Raw genomic sequence first — 24,344 nt, 5'->3', positions numbered from 1 at the left:
TATAGTAAAAGAGCTAGTAAGCCTTTTTATAAAAAACCTTTGCTTAAAAAATAAGAAGTTAGCACTAAGACGTATTAGGCCTTTTAAAATCCTTAAGACTATAAGTAGATAGGCATATTAACTAGTACTACTAAAATAATATAGCTAACTATATAACGTTTTCTTAGTCTTACTATTAAAGCATTAAAAGAGTAAGGTAGGCGTAGAATAAGCGCTTTTAATAATACTGGCGTTAGAAGACTTAGATAATAAATAAGAAGTAAAGCAGTCTTAAACAAAAGACGTAAGGCTAGCTAAACTAAATACTTAGTATATTAGATAGGCTAGCTAACTAATTATAACTAGTAAGTGCTAAAAAAAGATATAGAAAATGTATATATAGTATTTAAGTAGTATTATATAATAAGCGTATAAAGATAAAAACATATAAGTAAAAGCTTAAATTAATTTAACTAGCTCAAAGGCTTTATAAAAGGCTATATAAAACTATTTAAAAAGCCTTTAAAGTAACTCTACGCTAGCTGCTACCTTAGTATAAGCTTTATTTATAATATATACCTTTACAACTACCTTAAGAAAGGCATTAAAGGCTATAGTAAAGGCAGTATAACTAGTATTACTAAGTATTAAGCGTAGTAGCTAGAAAAGCTACTAAAAAGTTAAAGTAGTAAGCTTAAGTAGTAAAGATAAAAAAGGTATATATAGTAATAGTAAGTATATTTAAGTTAATAAAGCCTACTAAGCCTTTACTTAGCAAGCTACCTTTTAAGCCTTTTTTTTAGCCTTAATACCTTAGTAAAGATTAAGCTTTGCTTAAATAACGTTAGTAGCTAATAACACTCTTAGCAACATAGGCTACTACTACTTAATCTACCTATAATAAGGTAGTAATAAAAGCACCTATAGTACACGCAAGTACCGCGCACACTATAAGCAAATCCTAGCTATAAAGCTTTTTATTAAGGCTATATAGTACTATCTTAAAGTTAGCCTAGTTGCTAACTATTAGCAAGAACACTTATATCTTATTAGCTACTAAAGCTGCCTATAGCTACTAAAGAAAACTTACTCTATAACACTTATGCTTACTAGCATAGCAGCCGTTATAGCGCTTAGCGCTAGCAACGCTATAAATATATAGCATAGCTGCAAACCTAAGCAACTTTATAAAAAGAGTTGTTAGAAAGTAGTATAAGCACTATACGCATAATAAGCTATTAAAGGCAACCTAAAGGTAAGCTAATAGCGCAGCCGCTACTAACCTTAAGAGCGCTAGACTAGCAAAGGCAGCTCTTATACCTTAATAGGCTATTAAAGGCTTAACTAAGAGCATAGCAGGCGCTATAGTCTACGCAAAACAATAAACTAGGCTAGCGTAAGCCTTATGCGCACGTTACGCGCGGCTAGAACTAGCACCTTAGCTAAAGGGCAAAAAGTGTTAAGGAGTAAGGGCTAAGGCCGCAGCAAGTACTAAAGCGCTAAAGGCACTTACCGCAAGTATAAGAGCGTTATAATTAAGAGTAGCTATATTGCTGCTAAAAGACAAATTTATTGTTTCTAAAAGAAGTAACTAGATGCTAGACCCTATAATAATCTACTTTAACTATAAGACTAACCTCTTAAATAAAATGATTTAAAGGCGCCTTAAGTTGCTTTTAATAGCAATCTTAGCAAGCATAAAAGGGCCGCTGCAAACGAATAAGCACTACTACTACTAAGAACAAAGGCTATAAGCCTTTTATTAAGACTTGCCTTAAGGGAGTTAAGCATAAAAGGAGCAATTATAACGCCGCCCTAGGAAGAGGACCGACGCAGGCTACGCGCAAGCTGTACGCAGTATGCGCATAGCGTATTAGATACACATTATAGACTAGAAGCAGTGCTTGTAGCGTAGGCTATATAGCGTAGTCTGCGCACAGGCTATAGCACGTGCTAGCGTATAGGCTAAGTAGAAGCGGGGTCGCGCCTGCCCTGCGCACTTAGTGCGCTAGAGGTGCGCTTATAATAAAGAGCGCCTCTTGTACTCCCTTAGAGTATAGGAGGCAAGAATTAGTTATTAAATATACCGCTGCTTTCTTTTATTAAGAAGATACCTTTTTGCTTACCTAACTTACCTAGCTTACTTAAGTACACCTTTAACATTACGCTAGTATAACTAAAGGGTAGATATATTTAATATATTAAAAGTCTTATATAAGAGCCTACTCCTAGTTAGATAATAAATATAAAATTAATTTTTCTTTTTACTCAGTAAGGTTAATACTAATTTAGTTATTTATTTTAGCTAAGCGCTTTAGTATAAAGCGTTAACCTTTTAGTTGTATACTAAAATTAAAAGTAATATAAATATTAAATTTCTTTTAATAAGTTATAAGTTAGGCTAAACTTTAGCTAAGCAAAGTACTTTTTAGTTTATAGCTCCTTTTAAGATAAAGCTATCTAATGAAGTAGAATTAATAAGCATAACTTTTTTATTCTTTTTATTTATAAAGACTATTAGTATAAAGGATTTCTTACTAGTCTTTATTTAAGTTGCCTAAGCAGCTTAGGCAAAATAATTCTATTAGGTGTTTAAGATTATTATCTTTTTAAAGCAAGTGCTATTCATATTCCTATATTAACTAGATCTATATACAAAGTATAGGTTTAGGCAGCGTATATAACGCTAGCGTTATAAGCATTATAATAGCATAGGTAAGGCGTACTTGCTTAAAGATAATGTCTCTCTTTAATAGAATAGATAAATTTAAGATATCTAGCCTGCTAGTAAATAAGCCTAGTAATTTACCGGTAGTTAGTTTAAAGACGTATTAGTCTTCTCTTTTACTTAAGTAAGCTTTCTTAATAATATAATAAGTTAAGTATTATAAAATAGTATATTGCTATAAACGTTTTGCTTATTATTATATAGAAAGGAAAGCTTTACATTAAGTGTAAAGAGTACTCTTAATAAGAGTGTTTCTTTAGATACTCTTAAAGGTATAATAAATAGGTAAATAAGGATTATGTATTTGCTATTCTATATATCTATAATTACTTCTCTTATTAAGTAAAGTTACGTTTAGTAGAAGCTGTTTAAAATAGAGTTAAAAGGTGTAATAAGAAGGTTAAGGCTTTTTATAGCATTAAATAAGATTATATTAACTTGCAAGCTGCTTAGCTAATCTTCCTTATTCCTAACTTTAATATTTAAAGTAGGTAGCTAGCTAACTTAAGTTAGTTTATATTATCTTATTATTTACTTAATAAAAAGGTTTGTTAGTAATGCTGTTAACGTATACTTACTTTATAATAGTGTTAGTATAGTTAAAGCACTATTGTATAGCTAAAGCGGCTAGAGCTAGGCTATATACAAGCAAGTATTAAATCTTAACCTAAACTAGCTATAATAAGATAGCTTTAAAAAGGATATTTATAATAGCATTTTAAGAAAGGATTGCTAAGAGCGTTATTTTGCTTGTACATTTACCCTTCTAGTTATTCTTTATAGCTAAATCTTTCTAAGTTTTATTTATATTAACAAAGATAGTATCTTTTATATTCTTATCTTTATTAATAACTTTCTTAGTATTGTCTCTTTGTCTTTTACGTCTAAGAAGAAATGTAGCAAATTTCTTTATAACTCTCTTAGCTATTATATTAATCTTTTAGTTATATAACAATATAGTATCCTATAAAGATTTTACGTATACGCCTTAATCTTGTCTTAGTTCTTCTATCCTACTAGTAAGGACGTCTTAAAACTTACTGTAAAGTCTTTGCTATCTTTTTTAAGTTAAACTATATTAACTATAATTTATTCTATAAGCATAAACTTAGTAGTAACAATAAATTTAATAGTTTTAGTAACTAAGTTATTTTTATATAATGTTTAATATTTTTTTATAAAACAAAATAGGTAAAAAGAAAACTTAATACTATTAGTATATTTCTAACAAAAGAGAGTAAGGGTTTATTGCTTTTTATATATTTTTCTTTTTAGTTTAACTAGAATTGTTTAGATAAAGCTTAGATAATAATGTTATTATTCTTCTTTTTAGTATTTTATTATTGTTACTCTTTAGCCTTTTACTTTTACAAACCTTTTAGTATTAAACCCTTCTTTCTCTTCTAAATTAAAGGTCTTTAGCTTTATTTTAACTTATAAAATATATTATAAAATAATAGTTTTTAATGCTTAGTTCTTATTAGTATTATAGCCTTATATAATTAAAAACCTCTTTAGATCTTAAACGTACTATTTTAGTTATATAAACTTCTTTATAAAGTATAACAAGGTAATAATTCTAACTATTACGCTTTTTATAATATTAAGATTTTACATTTTACTTATCATATTCTTTATAATTTTATTCTTTATAATAAAGTATAATAATTATTAAGTAGGCTTTATATAGCGTTGTTTCTTAAACACCTTATTTTTAATAAAAGTAATCTTTATATTTAAGTCTTACTTACTATAAGGGTATTCTACACACGCGTTCCTACACACTAGTTTAGCAACTAGTCGCTTACTAAGCGACAAACTTAAGAAACTATCTTAACACGTTGCATAGGACTAGCATAGCTACTTAGCTATGCCACGCCCTACTAGGGTTGCGCTACACCGCATCTTCTAGCCACGTATAAATTAGCTAGCAAGCCTTCGCCTACTAGTCTCCTATAGTTCGTTAAGTTAAAGTCTTAATATAATAGTACAAACTAGTTAAGCCTTTATAACCACGCATTGCACACTAACCCTTACATTCTTTAACTTTAATTCTACAAGGAGCAATGTCCGATTATAGGGCGGCTACTCCGCGATTAGCACGCGAACTGTTAGAAGCTAAGGACGTGCTAATGCCACCCCTTACGCTAATGCATAGCAGCCACACCTTGCGCGCAGCATTTGTAGGCACTTTAACCTTGTCTGTTAAGTTAGAAATAAGACTAGTATACATGCCGCTTAATAACACCTTGCTGGCTAAAAAGCAGCTGTAAAGCGATAAATACACTTGCATTATATAGACGCTAAAGGCATTAACTAATATTATAGCTATAAGGGTTATAGGGCTACTGCCTAGTAGTTGCTACTATAACGATAAGCTACTATAATATAGTATTAAGAGGCTAGAAATTAGTGCCTTTGCTATAAAGATAGAAAAGTAGTTAGCGACGATAAAGGACGCTTATAACACTAATGTATATAGTAACGCGTTAAAAAAAATAAAGATTAGTTAAGCAAGTAGATAGCTAACTACTATACTAGCAGCTAATTAGCGAAAGCACTATAACTAACTCTATATTAGTAAACCTCTAGTGATATACCTTATATAGACGTACTTTGTTGCGTTTATCTATTAGGAACACTTAAACCTTAAATTTTAGATGCACTATATTTATAAGGAAAGCTAGACGCTTTAGTAGGGCAGCAAGTTGCTAATAGCGTACTAGTAGAAATAGAACTACTTATAATAAAATATTAGTAACACCTTTAACTAGGTAGGAAAGATTGCTTAGAAGTATTAGTAAGGGCTTAACGACTACTTAGTAAAGTAGTATTAAAATAAGATTATTAGTAAGTCTTTTAGTATAGTAATAAAGATTGCTAATGCTTATAAGGAGTATTAGTTTTAAGGCTAAGAATAAAAGAAGAGATAGAACGACTAGAAGCGGGCAGTTATAGTTAACGGCATGCTAGCTAGCAGGCTAATAAAGAAATAGCGCTATAATAATAATAAGATAAGAAACTATAGTTTTATAGAGAGTAACCTAAGCTTATAACTAGTTGCTAGCTAAGGTTAGTTTACTTTTTAACTTACTAACCTTAGTAGTTTAAATAATATTAACGTTATGTTAAACTGCTAGAATTATAATAAGAGTAAGCATACTTCTTAAGAGTACTTTAAGCTTAAAACTTATATATAGGTTAAGAAGCTTTAAGCAAAACTAAAAGATAGTCTTTAAGAGCTTAATAACTAAAAAGCGACCTACTTTAACTAGAAAAACTAGTAAGGTTAATAAAGAAGTCTTATTCTTTATTAACCTTACTAGCGTAGCTAACCAAGGATGTAATTCCTTACTGCTATATCTTAGCTAAGGCATAGACGCTTAGTAATTGCTAGGCTGCTATTGTTGTAAACCTAGATTTTTATGCTAACTTAAATGTAGTTAACTTAAAGGTCGTTTAATAGCTTAGTTTAAAGCTGCTTTAGTAGCACTTAAACTTAAATCTAGTCTTTGTTAATAGGAAGCACTATAGGCTTATAGCCTATATAAGCTAACTATTATGCTATTAAAGAATAGAGTCTTTTGCGTGTTAATATAGGTTTTTACGGCTGTTTACTAAGTAGGTGCTAACTATAAAAACATTATCTTAAGTTATAAGGGACTAGGGTTTCTAGGTGTTATTATTAATACTATCTAATAGGCCTAGTTATTTGCTATTATAGTTTTTAAAACCTTTAAGTAGATACGCTAACGCTTATATAATAGCAAAGAGTCGTTTGCTATCTACTTAATATAGTTATATTTAAGTTTTTATAAACTAGACATCTTTACTATAAATAATAATCTAGCTTTACTAGACCTTAGCTAGTAACTACTGTTTTATATATAACTATTTACTAAAGTGTTTAATACTAATAAGGTAAAAGAACTACTCTTATTAGTAGACGTAAAGCACTTAATTAAGCTAGAAGACGGCGCTAAGGTGCTATATAGCCCTTTATACTTGCTGTCTCTTGCCTAGTAAGAGAAGCTTTGCTACTTTATTAATAAGTTATTAGCAAATAAGTAGATTGCCTATAGTAATAGTCTAGCTAGAGCCTTAGTAATTTTCGTCTTAAAGAAGTACGGTACTCTACGTATATACGTTAACTACTAGGGTCTAAATTAGGTAGCTAAGAAGGACTACTACCCTCTCTTATTAATTAGTAAGTTATTAGATTTCTTAGATAGCGTAAAGGTGTTCTTTAAGGTAGATATAAAGAAAGCGTACTGTAGAATCTAGGTTAAGGCCTTTAATTAATAAAAGACTACTTTTTAAACAAAATATAAGCTCTTTAAGTTTTGTATTATACCTTTTAGACTAACTAATGCGCCAGCTACATTTTAAGTATATATCTACTATGCATTAGCAAGGCTAGTAGGCATAGTCTATAAGGTATACCTAGATAACATATTAATCCACTCCTAGACTAAGAAGAAGTATAAGAAGTACCTTTAATTAGTTTTTAAGCGGCTAAAGGCTGCGTAGCTATATGTAAATCCTAAGAAGTACAAATTCTTTAAAAAGGGAATTAATTTCTTAAGGTTTTTTATTACTATAAAAGAGCTAGTTATAGACCTTAAGCAGGTTAAAGCTATTGCTAAATAGAAGGCTTTTAAGTATATATAGGATATATAATCCTTCTTAAGGTTTACAATCTTTTATAAACGCTGTATTTCCTACTACTCTTATATTATATAAGCCTTAACAAAGTTAATAAATATAGGCCCTAGCTTGCTGCGCAAACGTAGAGCTGTTGCTATATAACCGTTTATATTAACTAAAGAGGTAGTGGTTGCTTTTAAATTGCTAAAGATAGTATTTATAATAGCAACAATTCTTTGCTACTTTAATAATATAAAGCCTATGCAGGTAAAAACGAATGCGTTAAGCTATGCTATCTTTAGCATTATCTCTTAGCTTGTAGATAGCAAGTAGCGACTAGTTGCTTACTACTTACGTAAGCTAACAGCCTGCAAGATATAGTAAGGAGTAGGATAGTAAGAGCTCCTAGCTATTATTAAAAGCTTAGAGCACTAGCGTTACTATTTAGAAGGTTTAAAGGATTTATTTATAGTCTTAACCGACTATTAAGAGCTAAAAGGCGTTGTTAAGGCACTAGCAAAGAGAACTGAATTGCCTAATAGGTGTTTTGCCTCTTAGCGTTTAACTTTAAGATTAAGCAGTACCTAGGGTCTACTAACTTAATAGATAGTCTATCATATCGACTAAACTATATAAAAGGTAATATTATATATAATAACATACTTCCCTTGCTTTTTAGCAAGCTATAGATTATAAACTAGTTATTAAAGCTTTTTGTATTAAAAGCTTTGTTGTTATTAGTATAAGAGGCGTAGGTTGCTACTAGCTAAGAACGGCTATTATAACCTTAGTGCTCCTTTAAACTATATAATACTATTTATAACGCTTAAGGCTAAGACTAATTACTAGACAACTTGTTTATAAAGGCTACACAAAGCTAAAGGAACAACACTTATTATTTATAGGAAAGGAACACCTTATTTTATAAGGATTATATTGTTGTCCTATTAGTAGACAAGCTATAGGCAAGGCTAATTAGTCTACACTATAACTTCTTTATAGTAGACTATATAGAAGTCTATAAGACTATAAAACTCCTTACTAGAAAGTACTACTAGCTAGATATAGCCACTGTCGTTTGCGCGTTTATTACTAACTATTTGTTATATATAAGTAATAAAGTCTTATAGTATAAGCTATATAAATACCTTTAGTCCTTACCTATGCTTGTTTAGCTATTCTAGTATATTAGTATAGATTTTATAACTAGTCTTAAGTTAAGCCTAGGCTTAGAGGGCCGTTTATATAACGCTATCCTAGTAGTAGTTAATTGCTATATAAAGCATAGTATGTTTATTCTTACCTAGAAGATGGTTACGGCTACTAAGGTTGCCTAACTTATTTACAACTATATAAAGACTAAGTTTAGTATCTTAAAAGTAATTATTAGTAATAAGCACAGCTTATTTACTAGCTAATTTTAGTAGAAACTAATATAACTTTAAAGGGTTTAGCTAATAATGTTAACAGCGTACTACCTATAGATAAACGGTAGCACTAAGATCTTAAACTAAACCTTAAAGCGCTTCCTATAAACGTTCTATAGTTGTTTACAACACTAGTAGACACAGGTGTTAAGTATAGCAAAGTTCGCGTATAATAACGCCTACTATACTATAATAAAGACCTCTTTATTCTATACGTTATACGCATACTACCCTTATTTTATAGACAACTTCCTCTTTACTAAGGCCGTAGTAAAGGGCGTATAAGAGCGTGTTAGTTAGCTATAGGCTGTTTAGTAAAAGCTAGAAGTATTATAGGAAAAAGCGATTTGCTAATAAAAGAAGGGCTATAATAAGCGACGCTTATATAAGAACTTTGTTAAAGGCGAATTTATAGGTTTATTAACAAAGCACTTAAACTTAGCTAGCTTAAAGAAGCAAAATCTAACCTTTTAACGCGTTTATATTATAAAAAAGCTAGGCCTAGTTATATATTAGGTTGCCTTGCTATTATAGTACGTATACTAATATAATATGTTTTATGTCTTTTACTTTAAGCTGTAGACTACTATAGTAAAAGATAGAGAAGAGCTTTTATTCTTAGAAATAGTAGAAGATTAGGAGGAGTATAAGGTTAAAAATATTATTACTTACCTTAGCAAAAGGTTATAAACCTAGTTCCTAGTAAAATAAAAAGGCTAGCTAGCTACGTATAATACCTAAGAACTAGAAAAGCACCTAGCGTACACTAGCTATAAGTTGTAGTCTTACTAAAAGACTATAAAACTCACTTATAAGAAATAAAAAGACTATAAGGCAAAAGCTAGCTGTATATAAGCTAATCGTTAGTTAACTACTCTTATTATTTTTATACAATTACGCACTATAAACTACTTATTCTAGCTTTAAGGGCGCCTCTTAAAGCTATAAACCTAAAATATACTATTAGCAGGCTATTGCTTAGCTACTAGCTACTTATTACTATCCTTTTTTATAAACGTTCTTTCTACCCTCCTATCCCTCTCTTTAACACTATCCTTTTTGTCTCTTTTCTTACTACTAGGCAAGCCTTTATTAGCTAGTATATAGCTACTACTAGCCGCTAACTAGCCGCTTGCTAGCGCACTTTTACTAGATGCTGCTGTACTACTATTACTAGCTGCCGTAACTACCTTACTACTGCTAGCTACGGCACTAAGAACGGTCTTAGCGCAAGACTATCGCTTGCTAGGCGCTGCTAAAGGCAGCGGCTAAGGAAAGACTACTGCCTAGTTAATCTAGGCTAGCTTAACTATAGCTATTATAGTTTGTAAGATTTGCTTAGGCAGCCTCTTTGCTCTTGCAGTATAGTAAAGCGTGCTACTATAGCTAGCTTAAATAGCTATAGCGCGCTAGGCTAGGCTAAGCACAATAGAATAAGGATTAGCCTAGGTAACAAGTTAATAATAACTTAATAATAAGGATTAAAGGACTTACTATTACTTTAAGAGTAGTAGTAACTTAGGTTTACGCTTATAATAGTATGCTTATATTTAGAGACGTTAGTAGTAAGAGCTAGGCTACCTTTGCCGACCGCTATGCAGGCGTTAAGGTAAGCTTTAGATCTTACTAGTATTAGTAAAGGATACTAAGGCGCAATATAGCCTATTATACTATCTTAAAACGTTTGCGCTAAGAGTGCTAGTTAGTTGCTAAGGGCTTTAACTTGTCTTTTTATAAGGCGCGGCTAAGTTTCTTAGTTACTGCCGTTAAAGCTATTAACCTTTAGGCAATTACTACGCAATCGCTTAACGTTATAATAATATTATTAACTATTATCTACTAAAGTAGTAACTTGTTTATACTAGCTAGAAACTTTTAAATATATTAGGCTAAGCCCTTAATCTTTTTAAGAAGCTATTAGTTAGTAATTAGCTACTAGCGTATATAAGTTAACGCACTTACTAATAAGCATAATATATTGTTAGCTATATAACTAACGTAGCGCGCTAGGTTTTTTAGCGTAGCTATATATAAGAATTTATAGTAAACGTCTAAATAAGCCTTAACAATGCAGTTTAAATATAAAGCCTACTATAAGGTTAGCTATTTCTTAATAGATGCTATACTAGTAAAAACTTACGCTTTTAAAAGATAGTGCGTATGCCTAAGAAGGGCGTTTTATAAGGTTTATATTTATATAAAAGTCTATTAAAACTTAGAAGTAGCTTTAGTTAAACATTATTTATAAGCGATTATTAGCTAGCCGCTATATAAAGTTATAAACTATTATATTAACCTACTACGTAAGTAAGATTAAAGAAAAAAGGGCTAAAGAGGTAAAAGTAGTTTTATAAGTATAGACAAATTCGTTTTAAATTATAGAATACACCTACTCTTTTATACCTTAAAGCAATAAAGAAGCTATATTATTAAACGTTTAAATACATCTTAAGAACTTGCCTAACCTTGCTTTAATAGCAAGGTAAAAAACGTTTAAAATTAAATAAAGAGACGTCTTAGCGGTAAACCGCCTTTACTATCTAGTAGGCGATAGTTTTATAATCGGCAGGCAATAAACAGCCGCTATTGCCTTTATCCTACCTTGCTAGTAGTTAAAAGTTATAAGCCTTACGCCGCCGTTTTTAGTTAGCGTACACTGCACCCTTATGCACCTAGTGTTTTAAGGCTAGCCCTCTTACAACACCTATTAGCGGCAACCTAAGTATTCTTTAACTAAGATCTAAGCTACACGCCTCCTAAGAAGCTCTAACAAATAGGACAACCTATACATTAGGCAGGATCTAGCGTTTACTGCCGCTATAGACTAAGCAGTATATATACGCTTTTACGTTACTTAAATGTAGTTGTATAAGTAAGCGGTCCGCGACCGCTCGGCAATAGCTAATAACCTAGAGCGCTTAACTCTTTTTCCTAACTTTATAAGGGGAGGTTTTTTAACGAGCAAGTGGCTGCTGCGTATACACCTCTAGGCTAATAGGGGCGTTACCTAGGGCGGGGGGGGATAGTGGAAGAGTATTTTATACACGCGTCTCTACGCACCGGTTTAGCAACTAGTCGCTTACTAAGCGACAGACTTAACAAACTATCTTAACACGTTATACAGGACTAGCATAGCTACTTAGCTGTGCTACGCCCTACTAGGGTTGCGCTACACTGCATCTTCTAGCTACGTATAAATTAGCTAGTAGGCCTTTGCCTACTAGTCTCTTATAGTTTGTTAAGTTGAAGTCTTAATACAATAGTATAAACTAGTTAAGCCTTTGTAACTACGCATTGTATACTAACCTTTACACTTACTCTTTTTTTTATATAAGAATATAAATAACTGTTTTACTAATAGTCTTTTATTAAACGCTTTTCTTAAGTGTTTATTCTATTTTACATAATTACTTATATTATTATAAATCTTCTATAGGCCTTATTTTTATATACAAAGTAAAACTTTATACTTTAATAGTAGTTTTGTTAGCCTTAAGAACCTTTATAGTAAGCGTCTTACGTTTTTAAGAAGGTACTATAGTTTTTTTTATATAGCTATGCATCTTAACTATTAATAATATAAAATAAAAGAAAGATATAAATATATAAAAGAAAGTTATAAGTAAATAAAAACTATTAAAGGCAACTATATTATTATATTGTATAATTGCTTTACTAATAGTTATTAAAGCAACTAACGTAAAGAAAGAATAAATATAACTAAAATAATACGCGTATAATTATATACTAAGGCAAACAATAAAGAAGTTTTTATTAAACGCTAGCTATAAACGTTTATATTAAAACGTTACTAACATAATAAAAAAAGTAAAAAAGGTTAATAAAAAGGTATAGCCTTACTACTAAAGTGTTAAACTACTTTATACTTAATAGCTAAGCTAGTAAGTCCTATAAAACTACTAAGTAAAGTTTTTCTGTAAGTAAAAGCACTTAAAGTATATACTAAACTAAAAGCGCTTAAGACAAGCACTTTAAAAAGAGGAATAGTTATAAAAAGATTAACTAAAGTATAAAATACTAGTACAAATTAGTAATAATTTAAGCAAGCTTGCAAAATAAAGTATATGCAGACCGCATAAAGCTTAGCAAGGCTAGAGTAAGGCGTTTAGCAAGTCTTACCTAGTAGTAAAAGAAAGTATTGCTAAGCTTTACTAAGGGCGCTAAGCTAGATTCGACGACTAACGGCAAATAAGCGAAATAACGCTTAGTAAGCTTCGCTAAGCGCCTTTAAGCATTTTGCTACGCTAGACCGCTATTGCAGCATATATATATTTTGTAAACGCTTGCTAGTAACGAATTTAAAAGGAGTAAGATAAAGTTTTACGTTTACTTTCTTTATACCTTTTATTTTATTCTGCTATAAATTCTGTGCTTAAGGCATTGCTTATTATACTACTATTTAATTTATATATAAATAAAAGGTGCGTAATAGCGTAACCTTAAGTAGGTATAGTATAGTAAAGTAGCTATACTTTGCTTTATTTACGTATTAAGATAGTTTGTTAAGTTTAACGCTTAGTAAGTAGTAGGTCGCCTATCTAGTGCGTAGGTAAGTGCGTAGAATACTTTTATATTTTATAGTAAATATTAAGATATACCTTTAAGATATAGTTAAGGTATAGGCTTTACTATAAGGTTAGCTAATACTTAGCAAATACTATACTATTAAAAACTTATACTATTTATAAATAGTATATACGTTTATACTAAGCGTTTTATAAGAATTATATTTATATAAAAAAGTTTATAAAAACTTAAAAGTAACTTTAGTTTAATAATATATTATAAATATTTATTAGCTTATTACTATTTTATTATATTAACTTATTACTTAATAAAATAAAATAAAAAGGCCAAAAAAGCAAGAGTAGTTTTATAAGATTAAGTATATTTTACTTTAAATTAAAAGATTTATTTAATCTTCTTATACTTTAAGATAATAAAAAGACTATAAAATTAAACGTTTAAATATATCTTAAAAACGTATTAACTTTACTTTAATAAATAGGTAAAAAACGTTTATAATTAAATAAAAATATATTTTAGTAGTAAATTACCTTTACTACCTAGTAAATAATAGTCTTAGAATTAGCAGGTAATAAACAGCTATTACTATCTTTATTCTACTACTACTATTAGCTAAAAATCTTAACTATATGCTGCCGTTTTCAGTTAGCGCGCACTATACCTTTATACAACTAGTGTTTAAAGCTAGCCGTCTTATAACACCTTAGTAGTAGTAACTTAAGAATTCCTTAATTAGGATCTAAGCTATATGCCTTTTAAAAAGTTTTAAAAAAGTAAGATAGCCCTTATATTAGGTTAGATCTATTAATTACTTCTACTATAAACTAAGTAGTATATATACGCTTTTATAATATAAGAATGCAGTTATATAGCAAGCGGTTTGCGACTGTTTAGCTTATAACCTAAAATACGTAACTTGTTTCTTTAGGTTATTAAAAAAGGGGTTTTAATAAGTAAGCAGCTACTATATATGCACCCTTTAGCTAATAAAGGCGTTACCTTAAAAGAAGAAGAATAGTATAAAGGTATTTTATATACGCGCTTTACATACTAGTTTAGAAACTTAATGCTTACTAAGCATTAGACTTAACAAACTATCTTAATACGTAAATAGGGTAAAGCATAGCTACTTTACTATGCTATACCTTCTTAAGGTTGCGGTATTGCGTACCTTTTGTTTATATATTAATCAGACGGCAGGCTCTTGCCTACTAGTCTTTTATAGTTTATTAAGTTAAAGTTTTAATATAACAGTATAAACTAGTTTAAGCTTTTATAATTATATATTATATATAAACTATTATATATAAGTAAGGCTAAGAAAAGCTTAAAGATTATAAGAGTAGTAAAAAGTTAAGTTTAAGTAATAATATTTAAGTATATTTTAGCTATTAATCAAGCTTTTTTTCTTCACTTTATTTTTACTAGTAAGTTAGTCTAGTAATAGTACTTTCTTACTTCTTTTAAAAATAAATATAATAACTTGGTTTTTATAGTAACTAACTTAAGCTAAACTAATAATAAACTTATAGTTAACTAGCTTATATTTATCTTCTTACTTTTTATTAAGCTAGATAATATAAGCTAATAGTAGCTACTAGTTTTTAATAGTTATAAAAGCTATATTACTAATACTTTTATAATTAAGTATATAAATAATAAGCTAAACCTTATTATTTATATACTTATACTTCTTATATTACTTAGCCTCTTAATATAAGCTACTTTTTACTACTTAAGTTATAATACTAATTTTACCTCTAAAACCTTTTTAACCTTAATAATTTAAACGCTACTTATAAGCAAAACTTTATCTACTATTACTTAAAGGCTAAATAAAACGCCTTAATAAAAACAAATATTAAAAGTAGTTAAAAGGCTCTAATAGTATAGCTAATATCTTTACGATAAGTACTTTTAAATTTGTTTATTCTACTATAAGCGCTATATACTCTAGCTACGCTAAAGACTTCTAATATACTTTATACTACTTCTTTATACTATACTTAATCTAGCAATATTGTTTTTAATACGCTATCTACTAGCTAAAAAATGCTATAGTAGATTACGCTAGTAAAGAAAAAGATTAATTTAAATAAGTTTATATAACGCCTTCTTTATAAAGCTAGCTACGTAATTAATTTAAAAACAGCTATAATAGCCTTTTAAAAGTAGCAAATTAATAAGCTAAAAGCATTATAATTAGCGCAATAGGTTAGTTAGCGCTATAAAGTAAAGCTTACGCTATATATAGTTTATACAAATTCAAAAGGTTATAGCAGTTAAAGAGCGCGTTATAAAGGAGATTTAACCGGAAAACAAGGCTAGAGAGATATAGGCGGAGTCTATAAACAGATTTATGCACGTTTTTCATTATGTAACTAGTGAAGAAGTCTAGGAAGACTAAATAAAAGATGTGCGTAGATTAAGTAATTATTGGTTAGAAGGGAGGGGTGGTTAGAACAGGGGGTAGCAGACTTAAAGGATAGCTTAATACGTCTTAAGCTAACAATCTAGTCAAATATTACTCTATATACAGCTTTTTTTTTAAGATCTTTAAAGGGCTAGTCTTTTGAAAAGCTAAGAAGCTTTTAACTATTAGCACCTTTACTTATAAAGTTAAATATAGCGCTATCTACTATGTAATAACGTAGGCTTACTAAATTAAGCAATTTATACTTAAAATAAGCCTATAAGCTCACTTTTAAATGTTTATAAACAACACCTTTACAATTAGCATTATAAAGAAGCTTAAATTTAAAGAATAATTAAAGCACTTTAACGTTAAGTAGCACTACTTTTGTAAAAGCGTGCTAAGCAGCTTGCTAATAGTATAGTATATAACATTTAAGGATTAAATTGCTAATATTATAACAAAGGCGCTGTCTAAGGCAGCGTTTAAAAGGTAATACCTTGCCTAATAGGCTAGCAGCGGTGAATAGGCTACTAAGGATAATTCTAGTGCATCACGGTGCGCCTGCGTAGCATATTTAAGGGGAGTATTAAGCATTAGAATCCGCTTTACTATAGGCCTTCTGTCCTACTTAGCTGTATAAGCCTGTGATTAGTTAAAACTGCAGGGTTGGGAAAAATACTACTGCCTAGTACAACTAGTACTAGGACTAGTACGCGCAAGACTGTTAATTCTGCTTTATATATTATGCTTAAACTTATATAATTAATATTATTTAATAGATTAAGGTTTAAGCATTATACTAATATACAGTACACCTTTAAAAAGCATACATTCGCTTAGTAACTAGCAATTAGTACTTAAGACTAGTACTAGTACTAGTTTTTAATACTAGTTTGTACTAATCGTTAATTACTAAGCGATTATATGCTTTTAAAGGGTGTGATATATATTAGTATAATGCTCTAACCTTAATCTGTTAAATAATATTAATTGTATAAGTTTAAGCATAATATATAAAGCAGAATTAACAGTCTTGCGCGTACTAGTCCTAGTACTAGTTGTACTAGTTTCCCAACCCTAGTTAAAAGGCACCAAAGCAGGGCCTAGCACTAGTACTAATACGGACCCTTAGAAGGGTCGCGATGTATCTATTTCTTCCTTAGTACATAACACTCTCTGCTTACACTAGACCCTATTCAGCCTCCTGCCCCTTACAGTGCATCACGCTATATAACCGCCACGTATAGCCTCCTTTAACCTTCATAGTATGTAATATATAACATGATTAGTTGCTAACAGCTGATAATAGGACCCGTTTGCACTGATACCTTAACAAATGGTCTTATCTTACGACATATCTTATGTAATCGGTAAACGGGTACGTAGTATATAGTGCGGAGTACGTCCGGACAATAAAACGGATCGCTCTATTATTCCCTTTTCTCTAGTAAAAAAACAACAGCATAGTTTGTCTGTTTAAATAGCACTATGGATGCTAATTATAGCTTGGCAGCGTCACCTCAGAGCGATAAGGCATTGCCTAGAAGCAACGCAGCGGCCTCACTAAAGGGTGCTGTGGAGACCTTTCTGGAACCCGTCGCTGCGGCCTCCCCCGAAATACAAATTTCTCCCCTACCAAACCTGACCCAAGAGTCTCAACGTTATCATAGTTGGACCGAGTTGCCATCGGTTAGGGTTCAATTTCATTCGTTTTTTTCTCTGTCAACGCTCCTTATCGGTAGCAAGGAGTATAGATAACGACTAGGGCCACTAATACGGTATTGTAGGACGACGATAGGGATTCAGCGATCGAGGATGCCGCGAGCTCGACAGCATCTCTCACATCTAGTATCCAACACTACCGACAAGTGAACGGGCGCACCTACCATGCCGATTGCGGTGATAATATCTACTGGGGCCCAAACGACAACCTGCAGAATGGTATGGTGGATATTATGTGCGTTACTCTTAATCAAGTAAATGCAATGATTTCTATTCATTGTTTCTGACATACTATTAAACGGCATAGGCATCACGCATACACGCTTGCTTTGGGTGATAAGCTGTACCTTGCACCTCTTCCCGAACATATTGATGTAAGTCTTGATCGCATTGAGGGAGAAGGAAACGGGCTCTAAAATGGTACTCTGTACTAAGATGTATTGCAGAAAGCACTGGATATTGGAACTGGAACTGGAGTATGGGCTATGTAAGCCGGCATCCTTAAAGGGGTAAGCAAGACAGAAGAAGAAAGAGAAATTAACAAATTACAGCGACTTTGCAGATGAACGTCCTGAAACTCAAGTCATTGGCACCGACATTTCTCCTATTCAACCAACATGGGTGCCGCCTAATCTTGAATTGTAAGTAAATCTAGCTTTATTTAGTTCAACTTGCTTATAAAACCCCCGGCTATAGCCAAATCGAGGATATGGCCCAAGATTGGACCTTCCCCTCAAACGCGTTCGACTTCGTCCACATCCGTTGGATGATCGGCTCCGTCGTTGACTGGAACGCCTTGTTTAAAAAGGCATACAATGTCCTGAAGCCCGGTGGATGGCTTGAGTCCTACGAGCTAGATGCCGATATTCAGTGCGATGATGACAGCATTCCTAGCAGATCAGCCGTCGCCGATTATGGCTACATCTTTCGGGAAGGCGGCAAGAAAATCGGCACAGAGGCGTCGTTTAACCCTGTTGGGGATAGGCTACAACGCAAGGCCTTCGATGCTAGTGGGTTTGTTAATATCAAAGAGACGCCGATCAAGGTTCGTTGATATTTATTTTGCTAGTGAATCTCCCTCGGCTAGTATGCTAATGATATGCTTGGTATTTTTAGATGCCTATGTCCGAATGGCCTAAAGATCCTAAGCAGCGCGAAATCGGTCTGTATACGCGGGCCGTTATATTCCACGATACGGAGGGCATTTTCAACTATATGGCGTCAAAGATCGAATGGAGTCCGGAAAATGTTTCCGTATACGCTGCTCATTTACGTCGCGAGCTAAAGAGTCTTAATGTGCATTGCTACTACCGATCGCTAGTTGTTATAGGCCAGAAGCCAGTTGCAGAATAATTTACCTATAGCTTGTATACTTAGGTTAACAATCTGTAAATTAGTTAGCCTAGACCTAATAAGATAAAAGTTGCTTTTATCTTTGTAAAGTTATGTAGGCTTTTATAATATTAACAGCATAGTATTAGCGGCAGGCCGTACTTATGCATTAAATAACAAGTTGGTATATATATAGTATATATAATTGAATTAATATGGTAGCATTACTAGCTAGCATTTATAAGCTCTGCACAAGTTTCCTAGTATTCTAAGTCTGTTTAATCAATATACTTTTCTATAATTCTATAGCATTTACGAATTTACGAATTTATTACATTTTCTATTAAGAATATGAAATAAAAATAAACGTTATACTAGTTATATAAAAGCTAAAGCATTTTAACAAATAAACACTTGCTTAAAAAGTTTTGATTTGTCTGAAAACCTAATAGATTACTTTCTACGTTATTTCTCTTAAGCTAATTATAGTAATTAGATCCTTTTATATATTATATTTCGAATAATATAAGCAAAAAGAACAATATGCGTTACTGCAAAAATAAATAATTTATACTATACTAAAGTGTACTAACGTAAAAAATAATATATATTTAAAAGATTTGAATTTTTTATATAGCGTTAAAAAAAAACAGCTTAGTGTTCTAATAAAAAAGCTTTTATAAGGATTTTTTATTTAAGATAAAAACCCTTATTAAATTTATACTTACGGTTAATGTAGCCGCTAGTTAAGTTAGTAAGATAATGAGGTTATAACATACTAATAAAACGGCGCTTATATATAAGGTATACTATTTATTTTTAGATATAATAAAAGACAATAGTTATATATTTATTAAAATCAAATTATATAACTTTAAGCAAGCTAATAATAGTATGCCTATATAGTCCAGTTATAGTAATTAAAATTTAAAGGGGTTTTAAATGTAAGGTGTAACCGGCAGCCCCTTATTGTTGCCGGACACAGTCATACGGCGAATCTGGCGGTTGCCATTACATTTTATACTTGCGAGTGGATACTGTATCCACCCCATTTACGGAGCCGTTAGGTGATTGCCACTTTGCAACTGTGCATTCCCTATGTAGACGGTGTGCGTGCTGTAAGTACTCTATACTATGTATTGCTACTAAGCACTACATCTAATTGTAGCAGTCACTATTGTATACTCTATATTTGGTACGCGGTATCGATGAAGACATGCATTCGCTAGCGGGCAGCAGCACATTCTAGTTGGGCCGGAACGCTTTGCATTATTGTAACTGTATAGAACTTATCTGCACCAGAAACATCGCACGGGGTACGCCGCATGTAAGATACGGAGCACAGTAGACTGTAAGATACGATTTTTTTTACTTCGTACGTTGGTACATATGTATTTACTCCGTAGTTTTGGAAGAGAACAAAGCGTTAATTTAGGCTACGGAGTAAGTAAGATAGGAGTGGTGCATTTTAAACTGGGTCCAATGAATTAGGATATTACGAGTGTCCTTACGGAGTACGGAGTACTCCTGAATTATGTAGGCCACGATTTCAAGTGGCTGCCTACTCGTACAGATGCAGTTTGATGCACGGACCACTTAGCAGAGTTTTTAGCCCAGTCTGCATGTTTGGCTTCATACAGCTTTCTTCACTGAAACGAACGATCACTGTCCTTGCGATATAAGAGGGTTCTCGGTGTGAATTGACCTGTAAACCACCTTTTTCTTTACACCACAGCATACGGCAAACCCCCGAGCCTAAAGCTTACTCAGTACTCACCCTCAAACCAACAACCACAGCGACAATTTCGTCTTTGCAAGTCACGCTCTAATCATGCGTGAGATTGTAAGTTGTACTCCTCTATTGTAGTGCCATCAGGTTGCTAATACACGGTCTGATAAAGGTGCATCTTCAAACCGGCCAATGCGTAAGTGTTCTTGTCAGAATTTTGCCTTCATGATCGCTTCGGCTTACCGTAAGTTTATCAGGGCAATCAAATCGGCACGGCTTTTTGGCAGACAATTTCTGGCGAGCATGGGCTTGACAGCAATGGCGTGTATGTGATACAAATCCCCCCGACTACGCATCGTTACACTGAGGCCCATCCACGTCTAACTCAACAGCTACCATGGCACATCTGATCTCCAGCTTGAGCGCATGAGCGTTTACTTCAACGAGGTGCGTACTATGACCGGTAAAACCTATGTAGACTAGGTCATACTTACAAGCATAGGCTGCTAGCAACAAGTACGTGCCGCGCGCGGTGCTTGTGGACCTGGAACCCGGCACCATGGACGCGGTGCGTTCTGGCCCTTTTGGCCAAATGTTTCGTCCGGACAACTTTGTCCACGGCCAGTCAGGTGCTGGCAATAACTGGGCCAAAGGTCATTACACCGAAGGTGCTGAACTCGTCGACCAAGTCCTTGATGTGGTCCGTCGCGAAGCGGAAGGTTGCGATTCTCTTCAAGGGTTCCAGATTACCCAGTCAATCGGCGGAGGCACCGGCTCGGGAATGGGAACGCTCCTGATTTCTAAGATCCGTGAAGGTAAGCTGTACTAGCCTGTATGACTATTGCTTTGTATTCTAATGTGGTTACAGAATTTCCGGATCGTATGATGGCAACGTACAGCGTCTTTCCCTCCCCGAAAGTATCGGACACGGTGGTTGAGCCATACAACGCGACACTGTCGATACATCAATTGGTTGAGAATTCCGACGTAACATTTTGTATCGACAACGAGGCTTTGTACGATATCTGTCAACGTACCCTCAAGCTGAGCAACCCTTCATATGGTGACCTTAACCATTTGGTATCTGCTGTCATGTCTGGCGTGTCCACCTCGCTTCGTTTTCCAGGGCAGCTTAACTCTGATCTACGGAAGCTGGCTGTTAATATGGTAAGTGTATTCTAACGGCTAGCATATTGTTTAATTTCTCCTCTAATGTTTCAGGTCCCGTTTCCCCGCCTACATTTTTTTATGGTAGGGTTTGCTCCTCTAACAAGCCGTGGCTCCCGCTCCTTCCAAGCGGTGACCGTGCCAGAGCTTACCCAACAACTGTTCGATCCGAAGAACATGATGGCAGGCTCTGACTTCCGAAACGGGCGGTACCTAACCTGCTCGGCTATTTTCCGTGGAAAGGTCTCTATGAAAGAGGTAGAAGATCAGATGCAGAAGGTGCAGCAAAAAAATTCGGCCTACTTCATCGAGTGGATTCCCAACAACGTCCAAACCGCAGTCTGCTCCATCCCTCCTCTTGGTCTACAGATGTCTTCTACTTTTGTAGGCAACTCGACTGCTATCCAAGAAATTTTCAAGCGTGTTGGAGAACAATTTTCTGCTATGTTCCGTCGCAAGGCCTTTTTGCACTGGTACACTGGTGAAGGAATGGACGAGATGGAATTCACTGAAGCCGAGTCAAACATGAATGACTTAGTGTCAGAGTATCAACAATACCAGGACGCTACTGCTGAAGACGACGAGGAGGCGTATGGCGAAGAAGAAGTTTTAGACGAGGCTTAAAAAGCTATACTAGTCTTCTGGTGGACTTTCACCGTGCTTATGCACCGGATTCGTTACTGTCTTGGCCATTAGATACTTGATAAAATGGCTTTTCTTCTTATGCTTGGGCGGCAGATTAAACGCTCTTACCTTCTTAGCTTGTTTTCTACCTTCTGTAGACAGAAATACAAATAGCTAATTTTTTAATGCTTTGTTATTATAATTATACGCTGTAAAAGGTAAGATACTTTTTATTTATACTATATTTTCTTTATTTATACTATATACAAGGTTAAAAAAAATACTAGTAGTACTTAAGTACTATAGTACTATAGTAGTAATTTAATAAGTAAGTATTTTAAAAGCTTCTATAGTAATTCGTAAATTACTTTATAATCTTTTACTATATATATGTTATACTACTTATAAGCAAGGTTAGGAAACTAGTACACTAGTACTAACTAGTACTAGCAGTACTAGTATACTAGTATTACTAATAGTATTAGTAACTGTTAACTTATAATAAAGTTAAGAAAGTAAGTAATAATATAGTAAGGTAAGTAATAAATAAAGTAAGTAATAGTATTAAAAAAAAATGTTTAGCAAGTAAGTAAGAATAACTAACTTACTAACTAATAAGTTTTTAACTTTTATTCTTATTACTATTTAAACCTAAGTCCTTCTTAAACTTATTCAAATCTTTAATCTTTTAACTTTTTAATAATAGAATCTTCTTAGCTATATTTAAAAAAGCTTATTTCTAGGCTTAGTGTTAAGCATTATAATCCGCCACACTATAGCCCTTCCGCCCCACTTAGCCGTACAGGCTTATAATTAGTTAGAAGGCATAAAAGCGGGGCCTAGCACTAGTATTAATACGGATCCCTAGAAGGGTCGCAATGTATCTATTTCTTCCTTAGTATACAACACTCTTTCGCCTATACTAGACCTTATTTAGCCTCTTGCTCCTTATAGTGCATTACGTTATATAACTGCTATATATCGCCTTCTTTAACCTTTATAAGTTATAAGCCTAGCCTAAGAGGACTAAAAGAAGCTAAATAAATAAACTAAAAAAAGCCTTTATTATACGCTTTATAAAGCACTTAGTGCTTTAGGCACTAATCTAACGGATAAAAGAGCCTAGGTAAGGATACTAAGGTTATATTTATAACCTTACTTAGCTAAAACAAAACTCTTAGTAGTAAACGAAGCAGTAGACTTTTAACTGTTAAATTAGAATTAGACGCTAAGTTTAAGTTAAGCATTAAAAGTAGCATTTATATAGCTAACAAAAATAGCATTTATAAGGCTAAGCTTAATAAAGATACTTAAAATAATAAAACAACGCTAGTAGTAAAAAGCTTAATTAGCATTTATAGGCTTATAAATTCTTTTATAATTTAAAACTAGAACTTAAATCTTTTACTATGTTATAAGCTAGTGCTATAACGCTTAATCTAATTTAAGTTAACTTAATACACATTAAATTATTTATACGCTACTGCTTAAAGTAGGTGCTAAAGCTTACTAGTAGTATAGCCTAAAATAAATAAAAGAAGAATGTATTTAAAGGCCTTAGCTTGCTTAGCATTAACTATTTTACTACTATTAAGTAAATAGCTATAATAACCATTAATTAATTAAATACGCTATAACCTTCTAGGTTAATGATAGCTTACTTAAGCAAACTAAAGAAAATAACATTAAGATTATTTATAAAACGCCTAAATAACGTTTAAAACTATAGAAAGCTAATTTAGCTATTAATTATAGTACTAAATGTTTAATAATAATACGCTAATATAATAGTAAAAAGATAAAGGACTTTTTTACTAGAATTAAAGAAATTATTTATAGCTATAATACTTATATTAAGCTGCTTATAAGCAAGTAAAACGCTATAAATCTAATTAACTATAATTATAAAAAGTTCTTTACTTTAAATGTAAAAGTGCTAGACTTTTAGTAAAGTAAATAAACTACTATAGCTGATAATAAGGTTTATATAGTAGTAAAGCTTTTTATTACAAACTACTATAAGAA

General features: G+C 32.4%; 2 protein-coding genes across 2 annotated transcripts; both read left to right on the top strand.

The window, feature by feature from the left end:
- Window positions 1–17,081: 17,081 nt before the first annotated feature.
- Window positions 17,082–18,820, top strand: CMQ_2499 (methyltransferase type 11; the record flags this gene model as incomplete). Its single annotated transcript, XM_014317426.1, has 7 exons — window positions 17,082–17,123; window positions 17,533–17,702; window positions 17,775–17,841; window positions 17,914–17,954; window positions 18,019–18,108; window positions 18,164–18,512; window positions 18,584–18,820. The coding sequence occupies 7 exons, from the start codon at window positions 17,082–17,084 to the stop codon at window positions 18,818–18,820; spliced, it is 996 nt and encodes a 331-aa protein (XP_014172901.1).
- Window positions 18,821–20,630: 1,810 nt separating this feature from the next.
- On the top strand, window positions 20,631–22,319 carry CMQ_2498 (beta-tubulin; the record flags this gene model as incomplete). Its single annotated transcript, XM_014317425.1, has 7 exons — window positions 20,631–20,642; window positions 20,701–20,724; window positions 20,786–20,853; window positions 20,921–20,975; window positions 21,031–21,343; window positions 21,397–21,695; window positions 21,750–22,319. 7 exons carry the CDS (start codon window positions 20,631–20,633, stop codon window positions 22,317–22,319), a joined length of 1,341 nt encoding a protein of 446 aa, XP_014172900.1.
- Window positions 22,320–24,344: the final 2,025 nt, after the last annotated feature.

The sequence above is a fragment of the Grosmannia clavigera genome (genome assembly GCF_000143105.1).
Source record: "Grosmannia clavigera kw1407 unplaced genomic scaffold GCSC_141, whole genome shotgun sequence".
In the NCBI taxonomy this organism is placed as follows: domain Eukaryota; kingdom Fungi; phylum Ascomycota; class Sordariomycetes; order Ophiostomatales; family Ophiostomataceae; genus Leptographium; species Leptographium clavigerum.
Note: the sequence above shows the minus strand (reverse complement) of the source record. Positions and strands in the feature narration are given on the sequence as shown.